Here is a 19,594-nt window from a genome sequence, read left to right as displayed (position 1 = left end):
TTCTTATTCAACCCGGGGAATTGGATTTGGTCCAGGTGACACAATTTCTTGAACAAGTTCATGATTGGCAGCACTTACCACAGGGAGATGGCAGTGGCAGGCTAGACATCCATCATGAAGCCTGGAGCATGGGTGCCCTCCTCCCTGCAGCCAAGCAGGTTCACTAAGCTCCAGCAGTTGCTGAAGACTGGTACCTGGCAGAATATTTTAGAGCTCTGCATAATTTTATTCAGATACCATGAACATTATGTGCCTGCCTCTGGTTAATCAAGTATTCCTGGGTAGAAGTCAGATTGGACATGTTTAACGAGCACTTAAAATTATTGCTGTTCTGTTGTTTGGCAAGCAAATCTCAATGAATTTGAGCATTGACTCTCCTGGAGCTCTTGAATATTTTCTAGTTAATGTTGCCGTTAGGTAGGAATGAGATACAGCAGAATGTCACATGTCAGATGTAAATACAGCCTTAGGATGGTGGCTTGCTGGCCACACACCTTGGTGTGATTGTCAAGACCAAGGCCTGCTTCTCTCTGTTTCTGAATACAGAGTTAACCAGTGACAGACTTAGGTTACTCAGACCTATGGGTTAAGTATAAGGCGAATGTGCCTTTCTTAATTTATACTGAAGAAAACAACTATCCCAAAGACAAGATACTTATTTTCATGCAGTAGAAACAAGGAGAATGAATTGGTGGAGTTGAATGGCATCAAGTGGTAACAGCCTGCTTCACGTGTGTCATGAGCACCACATAGCTTCACTCTGGGTCCTGATGGAGCTCCATGGTCAGTGTCTTGCTGTTTGGCTCCCCTCTTATAAAGATTGATTGACCGTATTTTCTTTTCTTTTTTTTTTAGCCTTCTGACTGGTTACAGTTTAATTTTTGGCTGAAACTCTAGACCAGCAGTTTTCAGTTTGCTTTTGGATCTCCTGGCAGGGAGAGGGAGAAGGTTAAACCCGGTTTCATAATAATACGAAGACATTATTTGCTTTTATTACTCTCATTCTCTCACAGGTGTACAGTGGAATTTCCAGAGACTGAGTGGCATGCAAGATGGCATCTTCTCTCTGACACTAATGGAATGTGTGCTGGTGGTCTTGTGTTTTAAAAACTTCTAATATTTGGTTGATGTAACCCACATAAACATAAGAATGAAGCTCTTTGGGGGCCTCCGTTTTTTTAGCGTGTTAAGGGGTCCTGAGACCAACAAATTTGAGAACCTCTGTTTTAGACATATTAAAAGAGACACAGTTACTCCAGAGTGTCCTTGTTTTATTTAGTCACCAAGTGTTCATTGAACACCTCCTGTGTGCTAGGCACTGTGCAAGGCTGAACAGCAGCAGCTTCTTGGTGAACATATTGTTCCAGTAACATCTTTTTATAAACCTTGACAAGTGCCAGGAAAGAAATGAACAGAGTACAAGGACAATGAATAATAGGGGTGAAAAGCCCTTTTTGAGGAGAAACCTGAGGAACAGCCAGTTGTGCTGGGTGGGGTGTGGCAGCATCCCCAGGAGGAGCAAGAGGTTGTGGAGTGCTCGGTGACCAATGCCGAGTCGCAGAGCAGAGAGGGAGGCTGGGCTTGGGGCGTTGGGGCCAGCAAAGGGGTTTCAAGCAGGTCCCTGAGTATTCTTTTGGATTGTGGGTCGGGGAGGGCGTGTGCTTAAAGAGAGAACTGATTTCATTTGTCACCTAACACATTTGGCTTTAGAGGAAGAGCCTTAACATTAAGTTTGGGGTCATCTTTCTTGTCTCCTGTGTTCCTTGTCAGTCGCATTCTCCCAGGCCAAAGGTTCACCCGCCAGGTGAGCAGCCTGGGCAGAAACTTTTCTCATCCCAGTGAGTGGACAGTGGTTGCCTCTGTTGGAATGGGGGCATTTCATCACAGATATACCTGCAAGTTTACTCTGTAGACCATCAAGCAGTAGTAGTCCACCTGGAAGCCTTCTACGCAGTGGACACATTCCAAGAATGGTGTGTGTCACATCTCTGCATCTCTGACTTTATTTGCTCCTCATAGTAGCCCTGTGGATTATTGACCTGATTTTTAAATGATTAAATTCCTGCTCCAAGTGGTGTGCTCTTGGGAGGTGGTGTGCTTAGTGGAGTGACCCAGGAACACACACAGACTGAGGACTTTGGAGTCAAAAACAGTGCTTTTGCTACCACCTCAGAATTTTCTCAAAGAATGATTGGAAATAAAAATGCATTTCAGGGCTTCCCTGGTGGCGCAGTGGTTGAGAGTCCACCTGCCGATGCAGAGGACACGGGTTCGTGCCCTGGTCTGGGAGGATCCCACATGCCGCGGAGCGGCTGGACCCGTGAACCATGGCCGCTGAGCCTGCGCATCTGGAGCCTGTGCTCTGCAATGAGAGAGGCCACAACAGTGAGAGGCCCGCGTACCACAAAAAAAAAAAAAAAAAAGGCATTTCAGTTATATTTGAAAAGTTAAATATTTAGGGACTTCCCTGGTGGCGCAGTAGTTAAGAATCCACCTGCCCATACAGGGGACACGGGTTCGAGCCCTGGTCCGGGAGGATCCCACATGCCACGGAGTAGCTAAGCCCATGCGCCACAACTACTGAGCCTGTGTACCTAGAGCCTGCGCTCCGCAACAAGAGAAGCCACCGCAATGAGAAGCCCATGCAACGCAGCGAAGAGTAGCCCCTGCTCACCGCAAGTAGAGAAAGCCCACACGCAGCAATGAAGACCCAATGCAACCAAGAAATAAATAACATAAATTTATTAAAAAAAATTTATTTAAAAAAATTAAATATTTAAAAGAAGTCTGTAGCAGTAAAAGGGTCCTTTTGATTACTAAATAACTCAGAAACCCAGCCCTTTCACCATGGTATTTCTGGTGGTTTGGGGGCCTTTATATGGTTACACTTATAGTTTCTGGGAATGTGAAGCCATCTTTGCTCAGAAATCATTGTCTTCAATGTAATTTATTGAAAACAAGTTATGTTTGCAATATTCCCAACAGTAGCTTAAAGACCTGCTTTGTAAGATGAGCCATGAGAAAGTCCCTTCAGCTGTTGTCTTCCCTGTAGCAGTGCTATGACATAGGCCCCTCCTTATGCTGGGGGCATATTATTATTCACATAATTCCAACTCTCTCTAAAAGGGCACCGAAGAAAAGAATTCAGTGTTAGTGCTACTTGCTAGACAAAGCTGAGAGTCATTTATAATGGAAATCATTTTAGAATTCAGTAGTTTTTATTGTACACTCTCCTCCATGAATTCTGTATTGTACGTATTTTATATTGACTTTTTTAGCGGTCAGTTTCAATTATTTGCTATTGTGAAAGCTTGTTCTTGGCCCAGCCCTTCATCAGGAGTCAACATGTGTATATCAGAGCAGCCACAGAACTGGCCTCTCCTCTTTAATTGTAGATCATTTTGGAAGATGAATACAACTGGGTGTTTATTTTTAGAAATCAGATTCTCTCTTAATGAAGCATTTCTTTTCACAGAGGAAATTCTGCACTAAGCAGAAGGTTTGCTGAAACGCAGTCTCAGTCTGTACATTGCAGTGTCTAAACACCAAGTGAGACTCTATTTGGCTTTATTATATGAAGTCAGGCCTGCTGAGCAGCAGTAAGGACCCAATCACTCTCTCTTGGTTTGGGGACAGGAGCGGTAGCATTTAGTAACCTCCTGAGCAGAAAGTAAAGGTAAGCAGAATTTCTAAAATGGCCCCCCAAAGATGTCCCACCCTGATGCCCAGAGCCTGTCACTATGATGAGACATTGCTGATGAGATCATTGTATTAATGGAATCACATGAGCTTTTAAAGACAGAGAGCTTTCTCTGGCTGGTGGCAGAGATTGGAAGCAAGAGTGGACTTGAAGATGGGGAGGGATGGATGGGGAATGCAGGCATCCCCTGGCTGACAACCAGCAAGTAAACAGGTCCTCAGTCCTAAACCTGCTAGGAACTGCCTTCTGCCAGCAACCTGAATGAACGTGGAAGTGCATTCTTCCCCAGAGCCTCCACAAAGAAGGGAGACCCTGAGCAGAGGGTCCTATCACGCTGTCTGTCGCATGATACATTTGTGGTTTTGAGCCACTAAGTTTGTGGTAATTCGTTAACATGGTAATAAAAATCTAATACAGGTGGCAAATGCCATCTTTATAGAGGAAAAACCTCTCTCTTGATAGCTGTCAGAGCCCTTCACTTTCAAAATCTCTGTGCTGACAATGTAACATGCTTTCTTTTTTTTTAAGATTTTTTTTTGATGTGGACTATTTTTAAAGTCTTTATTGAATTTGTTACAATATTGCTTCTGTTTTATGTTTTGGGATTTTTTTGGTGGCGAGGCATGTGGAATCTTAGCTCCCTGACTAGGGATCGAACCCTCAACCCCTGCATTGGAGGAGAAGTCTTAACCACTGGACCACCAGGGAAGTCCCTAACATGCTTTCTTGATTTAACCATCTTCTTTTTCTTTTACTTATTTTGATATTTTTGTTTGTTACGTTTTTTTGGTAGAAATACAGTAGTGCAATGACTTTCAAATTATGTTGACCATAATCCTTTGTAAGAAATAGTGTTTACATTGAAACTCAGCTCATTGACACACACAACTGAAAGAAAAAATTCCCCCAAAGACTTAATCATCATGTCAGATGCACTTTGACATCTATTCTATTTCATTGCTAAAAATGTAGGTCATGACCCATGAAATCAATTTCTTTACCAGTTTTTCCAGAATTGGAAAATCATTACAGTTGGTTGTGCAGTTTTACGGTACTTCTTAGACTTTCAGTCTCATGTTACTTTAAAAATAAATTTGTATTTAGAAAATACCTGTTCTTGGTTAAGTGGTATAAGGTTGGAAAGGGTCTTCATGAAAAGTCTGTGTCCCTCCTGCCCGGGGTCCCTGCTCTCCTTCTGTGTTTCACAGGAAACCACTCTTGGGAGCTACTGACAGATAGTCTGCACGTGCCAGCATGCATGGTGTGGCTCTACTCTCTGCCTGCTCCCTCCATATACCCCTTACTGCACATAATGAGCTTTCCCTTCTGCTAATGATTGCCCACGTTCCTTTCTATCATTGTACCAGTATTAACTCAATCAGATACGAGCCCACGGGCAATGAAGTTATGCCAACCCTTTGCTCCCACAAACAGTTTTGTACAAACCTCTTCCTGCATATGTGTGAGGATGAATTCTTAAAAGAGTTGCTGGGACAAAGTGCACGTGCATTTGTAATTCTCAGCAAAATTGCCATCTTAGGAGGGAGGTTTACCAGGTTGCTTTCCCACCAGCGATGTGTAAGCATGCTTGTTACCCCATACTTTTGCCAACATGGGTGTTTGATTTTTTTTAGGTGCTTTGTTGTTGATGATGATGGTATTTCTCATTGGAGCTTTAATTTGTATTTCTTGTTGTGAGAGAGGTCAAGCATCTTCTGATGCTTTAAGAGCCATCTGTATTTCCTTTCCCATTTTTTGATTAAGTCATTGATTTGATAAATCTAATTTGAAGTCCGTTGTAAACACGAGCCCTCATTGCATCTTGCCCTCCTTCTCTAGTCCTTCCTCAAGTTCCTTCTGGCTTAAAAGCAAACAAGCCCAACCAGACCATTTCTTGTGGCCCCATACGTGTTGATGAAGATCAGATGGGCTGATTCACTCTTGTTAGGGAGCAAAATGTTTTAAATGTAGCTTTGCTGGTAAATGAAAAAGGGCCCAGTGGGGTTTCGCAATAGAGGAGGAGGAGGAAGTGGCTGAGAGGGAGGTTGGAAAGTAACGTAGTGGAGGGAGCAAGGGAAGGAAGTGAATCAAAAAGCAGGCGGGGAAGGGTAGGGTTATGGAAGGTACAGCTGGTGTCCTGCAGGGAGGAGGTCCCCTCCAGTGTCAAATTGGTAAGTTCCTGCCACAGACTGAGAACTCTGCTTGGTGAGTCTGTTATGGCAGGCCTCCCAATGGCAGTAAGTTCTCTTAAAGGGAAACAGAGGTGGGAGCATGCCAGCTTCTACCAGGGATACATGGAAAGTTTTCTATTCCTTATATGTTTTTGGCAGTCTTGATAAAATCATTTAAAACAGTGGGTTGATAGGAAAGGCAACCATTAAGTGACTTGAGGACAGCAGAACAAACATGTCATTCCTAAGAAATAAAAGCAACTGGAATTTAGGCCTAGACAGAATCCAGAGGTTTGTTTTGACATAATTGATGACAACATCTTAAAAAGAGGGGATTTTTATGAAAATTTTTTTGTAATGAGATTGCTTTACATTCTTTTTCATGACCGGAGGAAGGTCTCTTGTTTGAGAACCAACAAAGAACTTCAGGAACAGAGGGCTTAAGTTTTCTCAACACATATGAATTTTCTCGTTATGAACATTTACTCCTTTTGTCAGTAACTGTGGAGTCCTGTGTGGTCTGATCCTCGTGGAGGGGAGAGAGTGTTCTCTGGCTTTGTGCGGGGGGCATAGAGTCTCTTTTTCCCTTGAGCCAGCACAGCCTCCTGAATGTCACCCTGCCCCCTGCTCTCAGGAGGAGCTGGGGAGCTGTTGGCCCGAGCCGCTGAGAGGGGACTGCCAGCCCCTTGACTTGTCTTGACCTCCCTGGTTGGACCCTGGAACTGTGTTTGCAGCTCTTGGCTTCATTTTGTTGTTGCCATTGTTGATCAGGCCAGTCTTTTAAATCCTCCTTGGTAGGTTGACAGATTTTACTCGGCCTGATACCAGCAACAAGTTAAGCTCTTTAAAGTTGCTGTCGCTGTGCTTTGATGATCATTCTGCGTGGGGACTGGTCCTGAACTCTCAGCATGCGCTCCTCTTTAGCTGGTGACAGAAGGAACCTCTACGGGGACTGTGATGGCCCCATGAATCTTGCTCATTTTCTCGCTCTTACGGAGAAAGAGCCGGGATAAGGCATTTGTTGGTTTATATGTATGTAAAACAACAGTAAGTAGATTTTAAAATTTTCCTTGTAACCTCATGATCTAAGAAGAAGGGAGACTTTTGCTCTGTTATTGGGAGGCCTGTTGAGGCTTGGATATTACCTGCTGAAAGTGTCTCATGATGTTCTTTGTGGGATCAGAGAGGACGAAGTGAGGGCAGGAGCACAGATAGAGGATGCCGAGGCTGTTCCTGTTTCCCAAACAGAGCAGGGGCTTGGGGCTGCCGCCATCCTGCAGGCCTGCCAGTCTGCTGCAAGTACAGACACGACTCTGTGTGAGTCCCCGTGACACACCTGAGACAGGAAACTCATGGGGAAGGGATCACCGATGTCAAGTGTGTGGATAGTCCGGCTGCTTCCTCGATGCAGGTTTTGTTCTGCTCCAAGGCTCTCCCTCCTACCACTGAGCCTTGCCAGCACAGATGTGTGCTAATGTGATCGTTACCCCGGACTTCCCGTTTTCACATGAATTACTTGAGGTTCAGAACGGGAGTGAGAGGCCATTTTGTCTTGGTTTCAGCTTCCCATCTGAGACCTGCCTCCTTTCAAAGACACTGATCCTGGGAGGGCCTCATTCTCCAGATACGACCCTACTTTCCTTTCACAGGGTTTGCCTTCCCTTCAGAATACAGGAAAGTACGCGTGGTTTCAAGAGGCTCCTGTCCTTAGAATGTAACAGGGAGGGAGATAACTAGGTATCGCCCCCGTCTTCTTGGTGAGCAGTGTACTTTTCCCTTGCTCACGTGGGGAGGGCGCTTCCTTCTGTACCTCAGTCCAAGCGACTAAGCTTGACCCAGCAACCTAGAGGACGGAGAGCTGACCTCTTAGCAGTGAGGGACAAGGACGTGAACCTACATTCCTGTCCTCCCTTCCTCCCAGGTCTACTTGGGGAGGCGTGGTGACGACGCTTACTTTTCTACACCATGACCAGCTTGTGGCCTTGCCTACAGGTGCTGAACAGAGCTGCTGGTCACCCTCACAAGTTAAAGAAGGGAGCAGGAAGTTCAAGAAGGCTCCCCATCTCAGAGTGGGGCTAGGGCTGAACATCAGAGAGCAGGCTGACTGTAGGAGCTGGGGACATTAGTGTGGCTCACCTCAGCCTGCCTCCATGCAGCGACTAACAGTAAAGGCCCTGTGTGCTCACCTCAGGAGAATAGACAGAGGAGCCCGTGGTGGCTGCCTGGAGGAGGGCACAGGAGAAAGCAGAGGTAGCTCGTGCAGTGGGAACATAGCAGCATAATATTGAGACCGCCGCCCCCCCCCACACACAATTTGTTTTAGAAAGAATCGTGACCAAGTAGTGCAAGGTTATTGGAGGGATGTCATTTTCGTGGCTCCAAATAAACTTTAGATTCTTAAGAAATTGGACCAGCAATGCTTTTATGGAGAATATACGCAATGTTCACGTGCACATTCAGCTAGAAAGTAAATGTGGATTCTTTGGTGACTCAGAAGATGCGCTCATTGAGTAATGCTGCATAATTTTAGCATATACATGTAGCACGATAGCATGTAGCTTCTTGGATCGAGCTTCTTTAGGTTGAGCTGGGTTTACAGTGATGTATCATCCCCATGCTGGGCAGCAAGAGTAGCCGTCCAGTGGACATCTCAGTCAGAGTGCCAGTTCTGTCTGGCTCTTCCCAGGCTGGTGTATTCGCTGGAGAGGCGGCAAGGTGGGGAGAGCTGTCCTGGTGGCTGATGCAAGTCCGTGGTCCCACAGCTGGAGTGCCAGGATGAGAGTACATCCTGGGGTTGGCACTGAGCAAGCGTGGAGCCAGGTGGGCTCTCCAGCATCAAGAAGCAGGGCTGAGGGCCACTGGAGTGGGCCTGGGGAGGGCAGGGAGGAGATGTCAGCTTGCTCTTGATAACAGACCCACAGGACTGTCTTCCCGTGTCCCTTGAGCTGTCCCTCAGGATAACTGTCCTAAGCGGGGAAGAACACACAGGGTGCTGTGAGGGCCGTGGAATCTCAGGAGTCAGTCTTGATGAGGCCTGGCAAGGGCCGCACAGAGGCTGGAGTGCGAGGCTGGGGGACCCTCTAGTAGTGGTCATGCATCCTCAGCCCAGCTGTGCTCCCTGATCCTATTTCTCTCCTCCACTTCTCTTCCCATCGTGGTACTTCCTCACCCTCCCAGACTTCTCTCTAATTTTGGCTTGTTCACGACCCCTCAGAGCCCCTGCTCTATCTCATGACCCCTTGCTATACTTTCTTCCACACTTACATGTTCTCGATAATTTTTTCCATACACAATCCCAAGATTAGGACTCGGGAGCATTCTGTGCTCAGCCCCCTCCTGGGCCTGGGGTTGAGCCCTGGGTTGGTGGCCCTGTGCTCAGGTAGTCTCCCTTTTGTATAAAGAGCGCTGGCAGGGTAGTGAAGGTTCATGGACCAACTGCCAGGCAGTGAGGGAGGAGTGGCTCTCACATTCTGCCAGCCTCAACGAGGATGATCCCAGGTACCAGGTTAAAGAGTGCTGGGTGGGGGAAGCAGAGCTAGCAGGGAAGGTGCCTCATGTTTCTTTTGCATTTGCGTGTACCTTACGGTGCTTGGTTTCTTGACTTACGTATGGACTAATTAAGTTTAGATGCTTAGAAGATAAATGACCACTGAATATACAGAAGGTTGATGGTGCTGTTCCAGAGTCTCAAATATTTCTTGGCTACACTTTCCCTTCATCTGAGGGATGAAGAGTGCTGCTTGGTTTGTTCTTCCCTTGGCTCGTAGGGACCTAGTACGTGCTATTCACTGAGCGATGGGCAGCGGCAGACCCATTGCCATTCACAAGGAGGTGGTGTTTGCAGTCCCCTGGCTTTTCCTGAAAACTGACTGGAGGTGTGTTGTTGCAGGCTGGGGGCTCTTCAGTGGCATCCGCTCCAGTGTCCGCCTTCTCTCGCACTTCTGTCACGCCCTCCAATCAGGACATCTGCAGGTAATGCTCTGCTTCACATGCTACGGTGGTTCATGTGCATCTCAGGAATGAGCGTTCGTGTCTGCAGGTTCTTGATTCTCCATATGCCTCTGCTCTAAACAATCAACCTGGTTTTATGTGCTGTTTGCTCACCAGGTACCACGCAAGTCTCATTTCTTCACTTTGATGCCTATTTTCTTTTAAAATTGTTTTTACTTTCTGTGCTTTTATTCCACTGTTCTCTGCATGCAGTTCCAGTGCAGTGTTTTCTGAGTGTTGTCACCACAGTCCCGTGCAGTCTGCTGTTGTCTTGAAAGCTCCTCCCTGCCAGAGTTCTCTGACACAAGGGCTCACTGTGACAGTTGTCTGTCAAGACACAGTGCAGGCATCAAAGAGAAATTCCCATGGCTCAGAGTGGGTCCAGGCCTTGAAGCCTGCTAAGAATACCAAAGCCAGAAGAACACTGAAGTTCTCAAAATCCCTGAATGATGTGGGTGAGAAGGCCCCGGATGCTTTGGAAAGTTTTGACTATGCGGAGAGGACTTGCTCTGAAGGGAAACTGATACTCCCTCAAGACCCGTGTCTCAGTATTAACAGGCTCCACCAGAAAGAAAAAAGAACACTGAATCGCAAACCTCTTGGCAGTTCCAAACATTCTTGTGTTTCATCCCTTTCCGCCAATCGTTCAGCGGCCTCAGAGGTGGGAGCCGGCAAGGGGGGCACGCACGTCCTGCTTCTGGACGAGAAGGCAGATGGCGAGGCCGTGTCCAGAAGCCGGCGGCTGCTCCGGTACCTGTTCTCGCTGTCACACGGCTTGAGCACCAGCAGCCTGCACTGGTTCCACGAGCTGGAGAGCTGCACTGCCGGCCCGCACCCTGCCAAGTCCTCCAGCGGGCTGGCTGGGAGCGCGGGCTTCTTCTCCGACGAAACGGGAGATGATGACGTCTTTGAGGACAGCACATCCACAAAACCGAAGAGCAGGGTCCTGCGGGCGCCCCTCTGCTCGGTGGAAAAGGACAGTGACCTGGATGGTCCTTCCCCTCTCTCTGAAAAGGGCCCCCCCATCTCTCCCGTGTCCACGTCAGGGGATGTCTGCAGGTTGGTTTGCCAAGAACCACCATTCTGGCCCTCTCTGCTCCCCACACCTCCGTGGCCTCATCTTGCTTTAATATGTGAAGTTTCAGGAAAATGAATAGGCAGTTGTACACAATTATGGATTAATAGTTTTCTCCAGAATAGATTATTGGTATCATTTGAAAAACCAATTTTTATGACATGGGTCCCAAGATAGTTTCATAGATGATAAAAGAGGAAGAAGCTACACATATTAAAGGCCAAGCTGACTCTTCTCAACTAAAAATAAGTAGCTTTTGCATAAGGAAAGCGGAAGAAAAAATAGTATCTCCAGTCTTCCAGCTTGATGGTCTAGATATTAAGCATTGGCTTCCCCTCTCGACCTCATTATTACCCCTCGCTCCACCTGCGACACGATGTGCATGGGGAAGGGCTGCTCTTCAGCAGCTCCTTCCTTCCTTTTGACTTGGGTGCAGCCACCTCTGCCCAGGTCCTAACACCACTTTTATCTTCCCGGGTGCAGCATCCTTGTCAGGCCTCCAAAAGCTTTCAGAATTCACTTTTGCCGCTACTCTTAGGCCTTCCCCATTCTAACCTTTCCCCAGTGGCCCCTCCTCAGGATCAGCTCTTATCATTTCTTTTAACAATTGGATCAGAAACCCCTCTCACAGAAACAAACAGCCGAGAGCCTGGCCTGGGCCAGAACCCAGTTCCTTTCAGGCCAGGTGTCCCTACCTGCTCTCCAGCTGCTGGAAAAGACCTTTCTGTTTCTCAAAAGTCTGTTAAGTTCCTTGAGGTTAGTAGCTACGTCCTGTTGCATGCACCCTTAGAAATAATGAATGATTTAAATTTCTCACTTATTGCTATGAGTGATCCTGAAAAAAGAAATGAAATTGCAGCATCTTATAATGGTTTTTCAGGTCCAGGAGAAGCACTGTGATTTCTCTGTTACCTCTCTGAGAGAGGACAGAAATATGTAGTTGTGGTGTGTGAAGGTGAGGTCAGTGATTATAGCTAGCAAGCAAAGTTCATCATCTTTTCAAGTCACTGGTATTTTTGAAAGGTAGAGTGCTGGTTTTGTTTTACACAGAAATTTTACCTCTGATTATTTTAATGTCATGTAAGTTCTGGAAGATGTTTCCTTAAATTCGTCTTTTTAGTGAAGTTCTTAAGTTTTACCCAAAATGACTGCTTTGTCATTTTCTTATATCATTTTTTCCTCTCTGTTGCCAAAAGCCACCCAGACTTTCCATGTTGGTGCGGTAAGCTAGAAATTTTTAGTTTGTAGTAATTGTTTTCATTTGTGTTCGTATGTTTTCGTGCTTATAGTCATTTTGTGATGTTTGTTTCGGAACGTTTTCCTTGGGGGGACTGACCTTCCACTGAAGCGTCATCTTCCCTGTTGTGTGGCCCTCCTTGTAATGACTGGCCTTCCTTCTGCCACAGGATCTGTCACTGTGAAGGGGATGACGAGAGCCCTCTGATCACACCCTGCCACTGCACAGGGAGCCTCCACTTTGTGCACCAGACCTGCCTGCAGCAGTGGATCAAGAGCTCCGACACACGCTGCTGTGAGCTGTGCAAGTACGAGTTCATCATGGAGACCAAGCTGAAGCCTCTGAGAAAAGTATGTGCGAGGCCACCCTCGGAAGTACTTTAGCTTCACTGAGACGAGCGCCCAGAAGAGTTAGCACCTGGGACTGGGTGGAGCCCAGGGACTGGGACTGGGTGGAGCCACAGTTGGCTTGAGTTCACTCCTTTAAGAAGTTGGGGCTGGTGTGTACATTCATGTTTTTGGTACTGTTTTCCAAGTCCCTCCTCTCAGGAAGAAGCTCTTTCTGTCCATTCAGTCATATGATGTTTTCTTTTTCCTTAAAACTAAGACTGCCTGCTTGTCTGTATCAGTCATTTGGCCCTTGACCACAGACTGTTTTGTGACATCTTAGTCAGCATTAAACTTTGTATGTATTAACTCTTCAGGCTTTGCCTCTAATTAGGTCCATATAGTGGAGATTAGTATCTCTCTCCAGCACAAAGAACAGCATTACATGGTAAATTTATTTCTGTATACCTGTGACAGGTGTTTCCTAGATGGGAAGTGGGGGCAGATGGGAAAAGAAAGGAACCACAGGCATTACATGCAACACAGCTCTCTTCAGGTCCCATGTCCGTGCTTCCTCTGAAAGGAGCCTCATCCGGTGCTCCCCTCCTGTGTAAACACTGGCCGTTCCATGTGTCTGTGTGCCCAGAATATGGAGAGGCTTTGTTTGGAAGAATAAAAGGTTTGTTCTTATCTCAAAACTCATAAATTGCAAGGGGAATTACATAATCAGGTAACAGCACCAACATGCCGATTCAATGCTAACTTCTATGGTGATCGCTCATATCAGATATTCAGAGAAGGAAGTATTCATTGTGGGTCGGAGCTCTGGGGAAGCAGAGTGGTGGTAGCATCATAGAATGTTTGGTGTTGAAGCAGTTCTTGGAAGATCAGTAGGATTTAGAGGGGAAGTGAAAGGGCTCTAGAGAGGTCAGATTGTCTCTGGAGATAAAGCAGCCACCGCAAAGGTAGGGTGAGCATTTCAGGGGAGTGTGAAAGGCTTGAACTGAATGTGTCTTAGAAAATCAGGGGGACATTTTAGGAGGGAAGCCAGATGAAGATACTGTGTCACACCATAGCAGAAAGAAATCTGGATGCTAGGGAAGGCAGGCGCAAACTACTTAAAAACTGTTTTGTCCCATAAAAGCCTCATTGTTTTTTGGGTGCCTGCTCTATGCTGACTCTTCAAGTGAGTCTTATGGCACTTTGACCAATATAGATAGTCCATGAAGGCTCTACTTTCAGTTTATCCTGCATAGAACCACCTGGAAAGGTTGTGAGCAGGGCTGGCAGAGGATATGCAGTGTTTACACTTGTTCTTTTTCTCTACCTCTATGTGTTTTCTTCTGATTCGGAAACCAGTAAATGAAAAAGAAAATCTGGCTATTTGGAGTAAATTAATGAGCTCCTAGAGGAGATGGGACTGGCACAGACTGCTTGTACCAGGAACTCTTAGCATCGATTTCACAGTGTTGCTGCCAATGTAGCAGAGGACCAAAGAGTGAGCGCCCTCCACCATCACCTTCACGACATAGTGTGACCCATCTGCTAGTGTGTTGTGGTGTCATCAACCCCCTTCTTCCCCTCACTCATGCCAGTCAGCAAGTCACGGAAACTTAAAGTGTGCCACCTGGGTCTTGGGCCAATGTGCTGTTTTCATCAGGACCAAAACCATAAAGTCTTGTATCAAAGCCACTGAATGCCTGCTTCGCCAGAATAAGCAGCCAGGGGATTGCTGGTGGTGGGTCATGGCTCATCTCGATCCCAGCTTCTCTTCATCGCCTAGAAAGTTGGATGTGGACAGAACACCGGTGCCTGGTACCTGGTTGACGCCACATGGTTTAAAGGGAGCGACTCTGAGTGTTTGGGGAAATTCATCTAGCTTGGGAAAGGGGGAGGGAGGAGGGAAGCCAGTCTTAACCATCAGCAAAGCTCTCACCCCATCGTAGCGCTTTACGCCCATGAGCCTGAGCCTCACGCTCTGTGCGTTGTCTTTCCAGTGGGAGAAGCTGCAGATGACAGCCAGCGAGCGCAGGAAGATCATGTGCTCCGTGACGTTCCACATCATTGCCATCACCTGTGTGGTCTGGTCCTTGTACGTGCTCATCGACCGCACTGCTGAGGAGATCAAGCAGGGGCAGGCAACAGGTATGTGCTCAGAACGAAAGGTGCACCCAGGAGATCCTGGATGGCACAGTGGGTCTTAGGATTGGGATGTTATTCCAGGTTGATTTTCAAGTCAGACCTCAAATGTCTGGGCTTCTGGAAGGAGGCATCAATCATGAGGCACTACGCATCCTTTTTGGATGTTTCTTTTGCTGTGGTGGTAGTTTTTAAAACCCAGTCAGGAGAGATCAAATCATGGAGGGAGAGAATCTCCATGAGTGCCCCCTGGAGGAGCAGGATAAAAGGGAGTGGACATGCTCTTCCACTCCTCCTCCAGCGAAGCAAGATTCGATAAGTTAAGAGTCCATGGTTATGGGAAGTTCAGAAATTGTGTTTTATTTACTTCATATCTTAAATAAGGTCGGCTGATAGGCTAACTGGGTTTTTTCCCTTCCAGGCATCCTAGAGTGGCCCTTTTGGACTAAATTGGTGGTTGTGGCCATCGGCTTTACTGGTGGACTTCTTTTTATGTACGTTCAGTGCAAAGTGTATGTACAATTATGGAAGAGACTCAAGGCTTATAACAGAGTAATCTATGTCCAAAACTGTCCAGATACAAGCAAAAAGAATATTTTTGAAAAATCTGCACTAACAGAGCCCAACTTTGAAAATAAAGATGGACGTGGAATCTGTCATTCCGACACAAACTCTTCTTGTTGCACAGAACCTGAAGACACTGGAGCAGAGATCGTTCACATCTGATGATGTGGAGGGTGTGTAGTTCTCCTGGACATCTGCGAACAGCTGAAGGAAATTGTTTACTGCCAATTGTGTACATTTTCTTATGTCGTTTAATAGCATAGACCGGGCAGGTGACTATTTTTAATGGCTTCTCTTTTTCTAAACCCTCCTTAGTGACTCCCCTGGAAAATCCTCACGTCAGCTGTGCACGGCTGGGTTCTGCTTCCGCCAGCGTGTCTACAGGAAGGGAAGTTGGAAGAGCCCGTAACACCGTGATGGGGCGCTGGCTGGGTTCTGGCCTGTAGTCTTGAGCAGAATGAAAGAATAAGATGCCAAACCTGAGGTTAGAGCAGGAGCTGATAGCGCCTGGGTCCTGATGCGCCTCTTCCAGTTGGCAGGTCCCCCCACCGACCCTCTGGAGTGGAGTGTTGGGAACATCTAGCCATGAGGAGAGGCTTCCCCCTCACCAAGCAGAGCGCAGGGAGGCCGCCACTGACAGTTCCTGAGCAGACGGGCCGTGGTGCTCTGTGCGTGGTGGTGAGTGATTCACTAAGCAAAGCAAAGCACTTTACAAAAAGAGAATCTGTATTTTGTAATATGTGTGTCCTGTGGGATTGACATTTAAAAGGACGTCTCATTTAGAAACCTTCCCTTCATGACCCTGATTATCTCTTTCACATTATAATAGATCTAAAACCCTTTTTGCCTTATATATGCTAAGAAATGTGACGTCTACTCTGGACACAAGTCCATAAAAGGGACTTGTGACTCTAAAGCAGGACAAACAGGTCTGAGGCTTTTTCATAACACCTTGTGGGAATTAATGGATGCTAAATGGCAATTCGAGCATAATTTCTGTGGTTTTGAGCCTGTTTTGTGACAAGTCTTCATGTCATAGGGCTGCCCTGAATGTTTCTTTTTTTTTGGTCAGCCCGGAAGAAGGGTTCATGAGGTCTAAATGAAAAGAAGCGAGTAATTAGAACAAAACTGAATATTTAAAAACTACTCCTTTAAAGACAAACCTCTCCAGTTTGTGCCGGCTTCACACTGGTGGAGTAGGCATTGCGTCGCCCTGGTCTGGGGCATGCACGCTGCAGGTGCCCCTGGGTGCCTGCCGCTCAGCCCGCCCCTGCTCCTGGCACGTTCTGTGGACCACCGCCCGGGGCAGAGATGCAGACAGGCTGGCTCCGGGGTGAGGGCCAGGAGTGAGCGGCAAACTGCCCTGGTCCACTGTCCCTGCTCCCAGCCACTCCCCTGCCCATTTGTCGCCTTAACTGGACTGAACAGAGAGGATCCTTTAGGGGCCCCTGGCCCTGCTATCAGTCCATTCTGTCATCAGGGATTATCTCCTGTACCATTTTTCATAAAACAAAACCAAAATTACTACCATCAAATGGCCTTTGTCCTTTTAAAAAGGTCTGCTTAAAATTCTGTTTCTGAAGACCAGTTTCATCATGCCAGGCAAATAAGAGTCAACTCCAGGAAAACAGGCCAGGGGAGTCTGCAGTGTAAGTTAGGTCTGCCGGGATGCTTACTCTCCAGGAAGCGCCGCAGATGAGCATCTGGGGGGAGATGCCTGGGGGTCCTGCCCTCCGTCCTCTGAGCCTTAGTTGCTTCATCCAGCTGTTAAGAGGAGGAAGCAAACAGAAGATGATTCCTTTGCATTTCAGAGTAGAAGCCCCGTGGTTTGTTTTGAAAGCCGGGAGGAGGCGGAAGGATCCTTAAGCTCTGGAGGAGGACTTTGCCCTGCCGTGGCTGCTCTGGTCTGGCAGCTGCTGTCCAGTTGTAGCCCATCCCTGGAAATAGGGCAGCCGGCCCTCTCTGTCTCCCAGGGCACGTCCAGCCCGTGCCTGTGCTCACTGTGCCCCAAAGTGCAATTACCTACACCCCTTCTCAGCCTGGGGACACCAGGCAGCTACAGACTGTCCACTCAGGAGACTCCCAGGTCAGCCCTGCCTGTGCCCCTTAGGAACTGCCTGGGCAAGGCCCCTTGTCCCTCTAACGGCGGATGAGTGGTCAAGGGAAGACTGGGATAGCTTTTTAAGTGGGAATCTTTCCCTTTCCCCCCGGTGGAACCCCTTATGCTGGACTTGAAAAGCACTGAGACTTTCTGCAGAGAGGAGAGTGTGCTTAGGTGGGGCTAGCCCCAGGGCAGCCCACCCAGAGTGCCTGGCGCCCTCCGCGGCAGAGGTGCCTTTATAGCCATGACTGTTGCGTTGCTCCCATGCCCAACTGGACTGTCACGGGAAGCCCTGTCTCTTGTTTTTAGGAAGGGCCTAAACACCATCTCGTCACCTCCAGCCAAGCTCCTGAAAGCCTCTGCCTGTGGACAGTCAGCTCCATGTCCTTCTTTTCTCCCCTGGGGTGGCACACAGCTACCCCGTTGCCTTTCTCTTTCCTCGCAGGTCCTGTTGAGCACCTCTGCCCCCCTACTGAGTCCCAGGGCTAATCTCTGCCCCGAAGGGACTAAGGGTGAGTGCGAAGCCCTGCCAGGGTTGGGCTGTGCTGCCATCTAGTGGGAGCTGTGGATCTGCCAGGCATTCCTTTAGTGTCAGCTTGCTCTCTAGGTTCTTTTGGGGGCTTAATTACTCCCCATTTCCTGATCATTCTGCACCTGGCTTTAGTGAGAAGATGACACTTGGATGAACTATATAGAAACGTTGAATGCGCTTGCAGGTCTCAGGGTCAGGGGGGCCAATATTTGTAGGCCAGGTGAGGGGGAGAGGGAAGCAGCCTCAGGGGTGTCACCAGCCAGCCATCTCTGATTTGGCCTCTATTTCCCCTCAAATTATAGTTCAGCTGAAGGGCTTTTGTGCTTGGGTTTATTTTGAGATTTTCCTGAAAATTGTGAAAGACCTCTTCCTACCACAGGCCCCTAATGTCACTTCCTTTTTTACTTCCATCCACTCTTTTCAATCTTATGAGTCCAGTTACAAAACCTGCGGGTGTGCCCTTCCTGGCTACAGACATACGGACCCCAGGCAGCTGGGCCCGTTCAAGAGCCTCCGCTAAGGCCTGCACGGGTCCGAGCTGCCCCCGCTGCCTGGTGGTCGGCTGCAGAGCTGGAGGAGGACTGGGCACGGCAGGGTGTACAGATCCACGACGGTGTGGATGTGGCCTGATGCAGATACACGTTTGAGGTACTCTCCCTCTTGGATCTGATCTGAAATATGCAGCTTCCATCTCTAGTCCAAGGAGAGACTGAAACATAGGGAAGTAAAAGCATTTGTCTTTGTTTTGGAAGTAATTGTGCAACTCATCACCTGTTTAGATGCAGTGTTTGTAGGAGGTTGATTGCTAATAAAGACCAAATTTACACTGGCATGTGTGGTGTAGTTTCTAAAAGGCACTTCACATTTGAACTTTTTCTTAACTTAGAGAATTTCAAGTTATCTAAATGTCTAGTTTTGTATCCCTTTGTGTATGTTCACTGTTCTTTGGCATTACTGCTTGAATAATTCTCTGTATTGCGGGGGGTGGTTGTACTATACACAGGAGTATCTAATTGTAGCAATAAAGCTTTTCTTTAAAAAGGAGTTTTTCCATGAAAGTGTTTTCCTGCAAGGAGGCTGGGAACACTGGCAAGCACTCCAGTGGTCTGGACCCCTTTCCGGGTTCCTCTGGCTTGCACATCAGGAAAGTAAGTCATGCAGACTCGCGTGCAGATTTGGTCCGTCCCTGTGAGGGAGGAAGGATCACTGGCAGTGGGTTCTGGAGGATGTGTGGGCGTGGGAGTGAAAGCTGAAGTCGTTCTCATAGGTGTGCTTGTCTCAGACATCCAGGCTCAAACAACTTGGACTCACCACACTCAAGTTCTCTCAACTTGAGAGAAGCCAGACTCAAGTTCAGGGTGTGCATGGCAGCACGACCACTGGAATGGTACATTGCTTAACTGGCCTTATCTGCTGAAACATATACTGAAGCACAGCCCAGCTGAGTGAGGGAACGGGGCAGGGCCGACGGGGCTGCTGTCGATAGCTTAGCCTGGCTGCATCTCCTGGCTCCTGGCGGGGCTTCCCTGAGTAATGACAGTGCCGTTGATCCTCCAGTCTCGGGACTGCAAACCACTCCCGGGTCTGGGAGTGCCGAGGACGGGCACCTGGCTTCACCTTTGTACACCAGGTGAAAGGAGGGAGGCCAAGGTCGCCCCAGCATACTGCCCTTGGTGAGCCGGGAGAGTCCGTCCACGAGTGCAGGGAGACTGGGGAGCTAAGAAGCAGGAGGGTGCTTTGCCAAGTGTCCTCCTTGCCT

General features: G+C 47.8%; 1 protein-coding gene across 15 annotated transcripts in view; it reads left to right on the top strand.

Annotated features, from left to right (window-relative positions):
• The window catches only part of MARCHF8 (membrane associated ring-CH-type finger 8), a 111,925-nt gene extending 93,046 nt beyond the window's left edge, over positions 1-18,879 (top strand). For 10 of the 15 annotated variants that reach the window (XM_019932182.3, XM_019932140.3, XM_019932574.3 and 7 more), the window contains 5 exons: positions 9,761-9,843; positions 10,075-10,920; positions 12,343-12,523; positions 14,497-14,644; positions 15,060-18,665. In XM_019932182.3, coding sequence (XP_019787741.2) covers positions 9,761-9,843; positions 10,075-10,920; positions 12,343-12,523; positions 14,497-14,644; positions 15,060-15,364 — 1,563 coding nt within the window. In that variant the 3' untranslated portion in view covers positions 15,365-18,665. Of the gene's footprint in view, positions 1-9,760; positions 9,844-10,074; positions 10,921-12,342; positions 12,524-14,496; positions 14,645-15,059 lie in introns of all 15 variants that reach the window. The other 5 variants (XM_019932644.3, XM_033842467.2, XM_019932503.3 and 2 more) reach the window with 4 other exon arrangements.
• Positions 18,880-19,594: the final 715 nt, after the last annotated feature.

The sequence above is a fragment of the Tursiops truncatus genome, chromosome 16 (assembly GCF_011762595.2).
Source record: "Tursiops truncatus isolate mTurTru1 chromosome 16, mTurTru1.mat.Y, whole genome shotgun sequence".
NCBI classification, from domain to species: domain Eukaryota; kingdom Metazoa; phylum Chordata; class Mammalia; order Artiodactyla; family Delphinidae; genus Tursiops; species Tursiops truncatus.
This window is presented reverse-complemented; position numbering and strand designations above follow the sequence as displayed.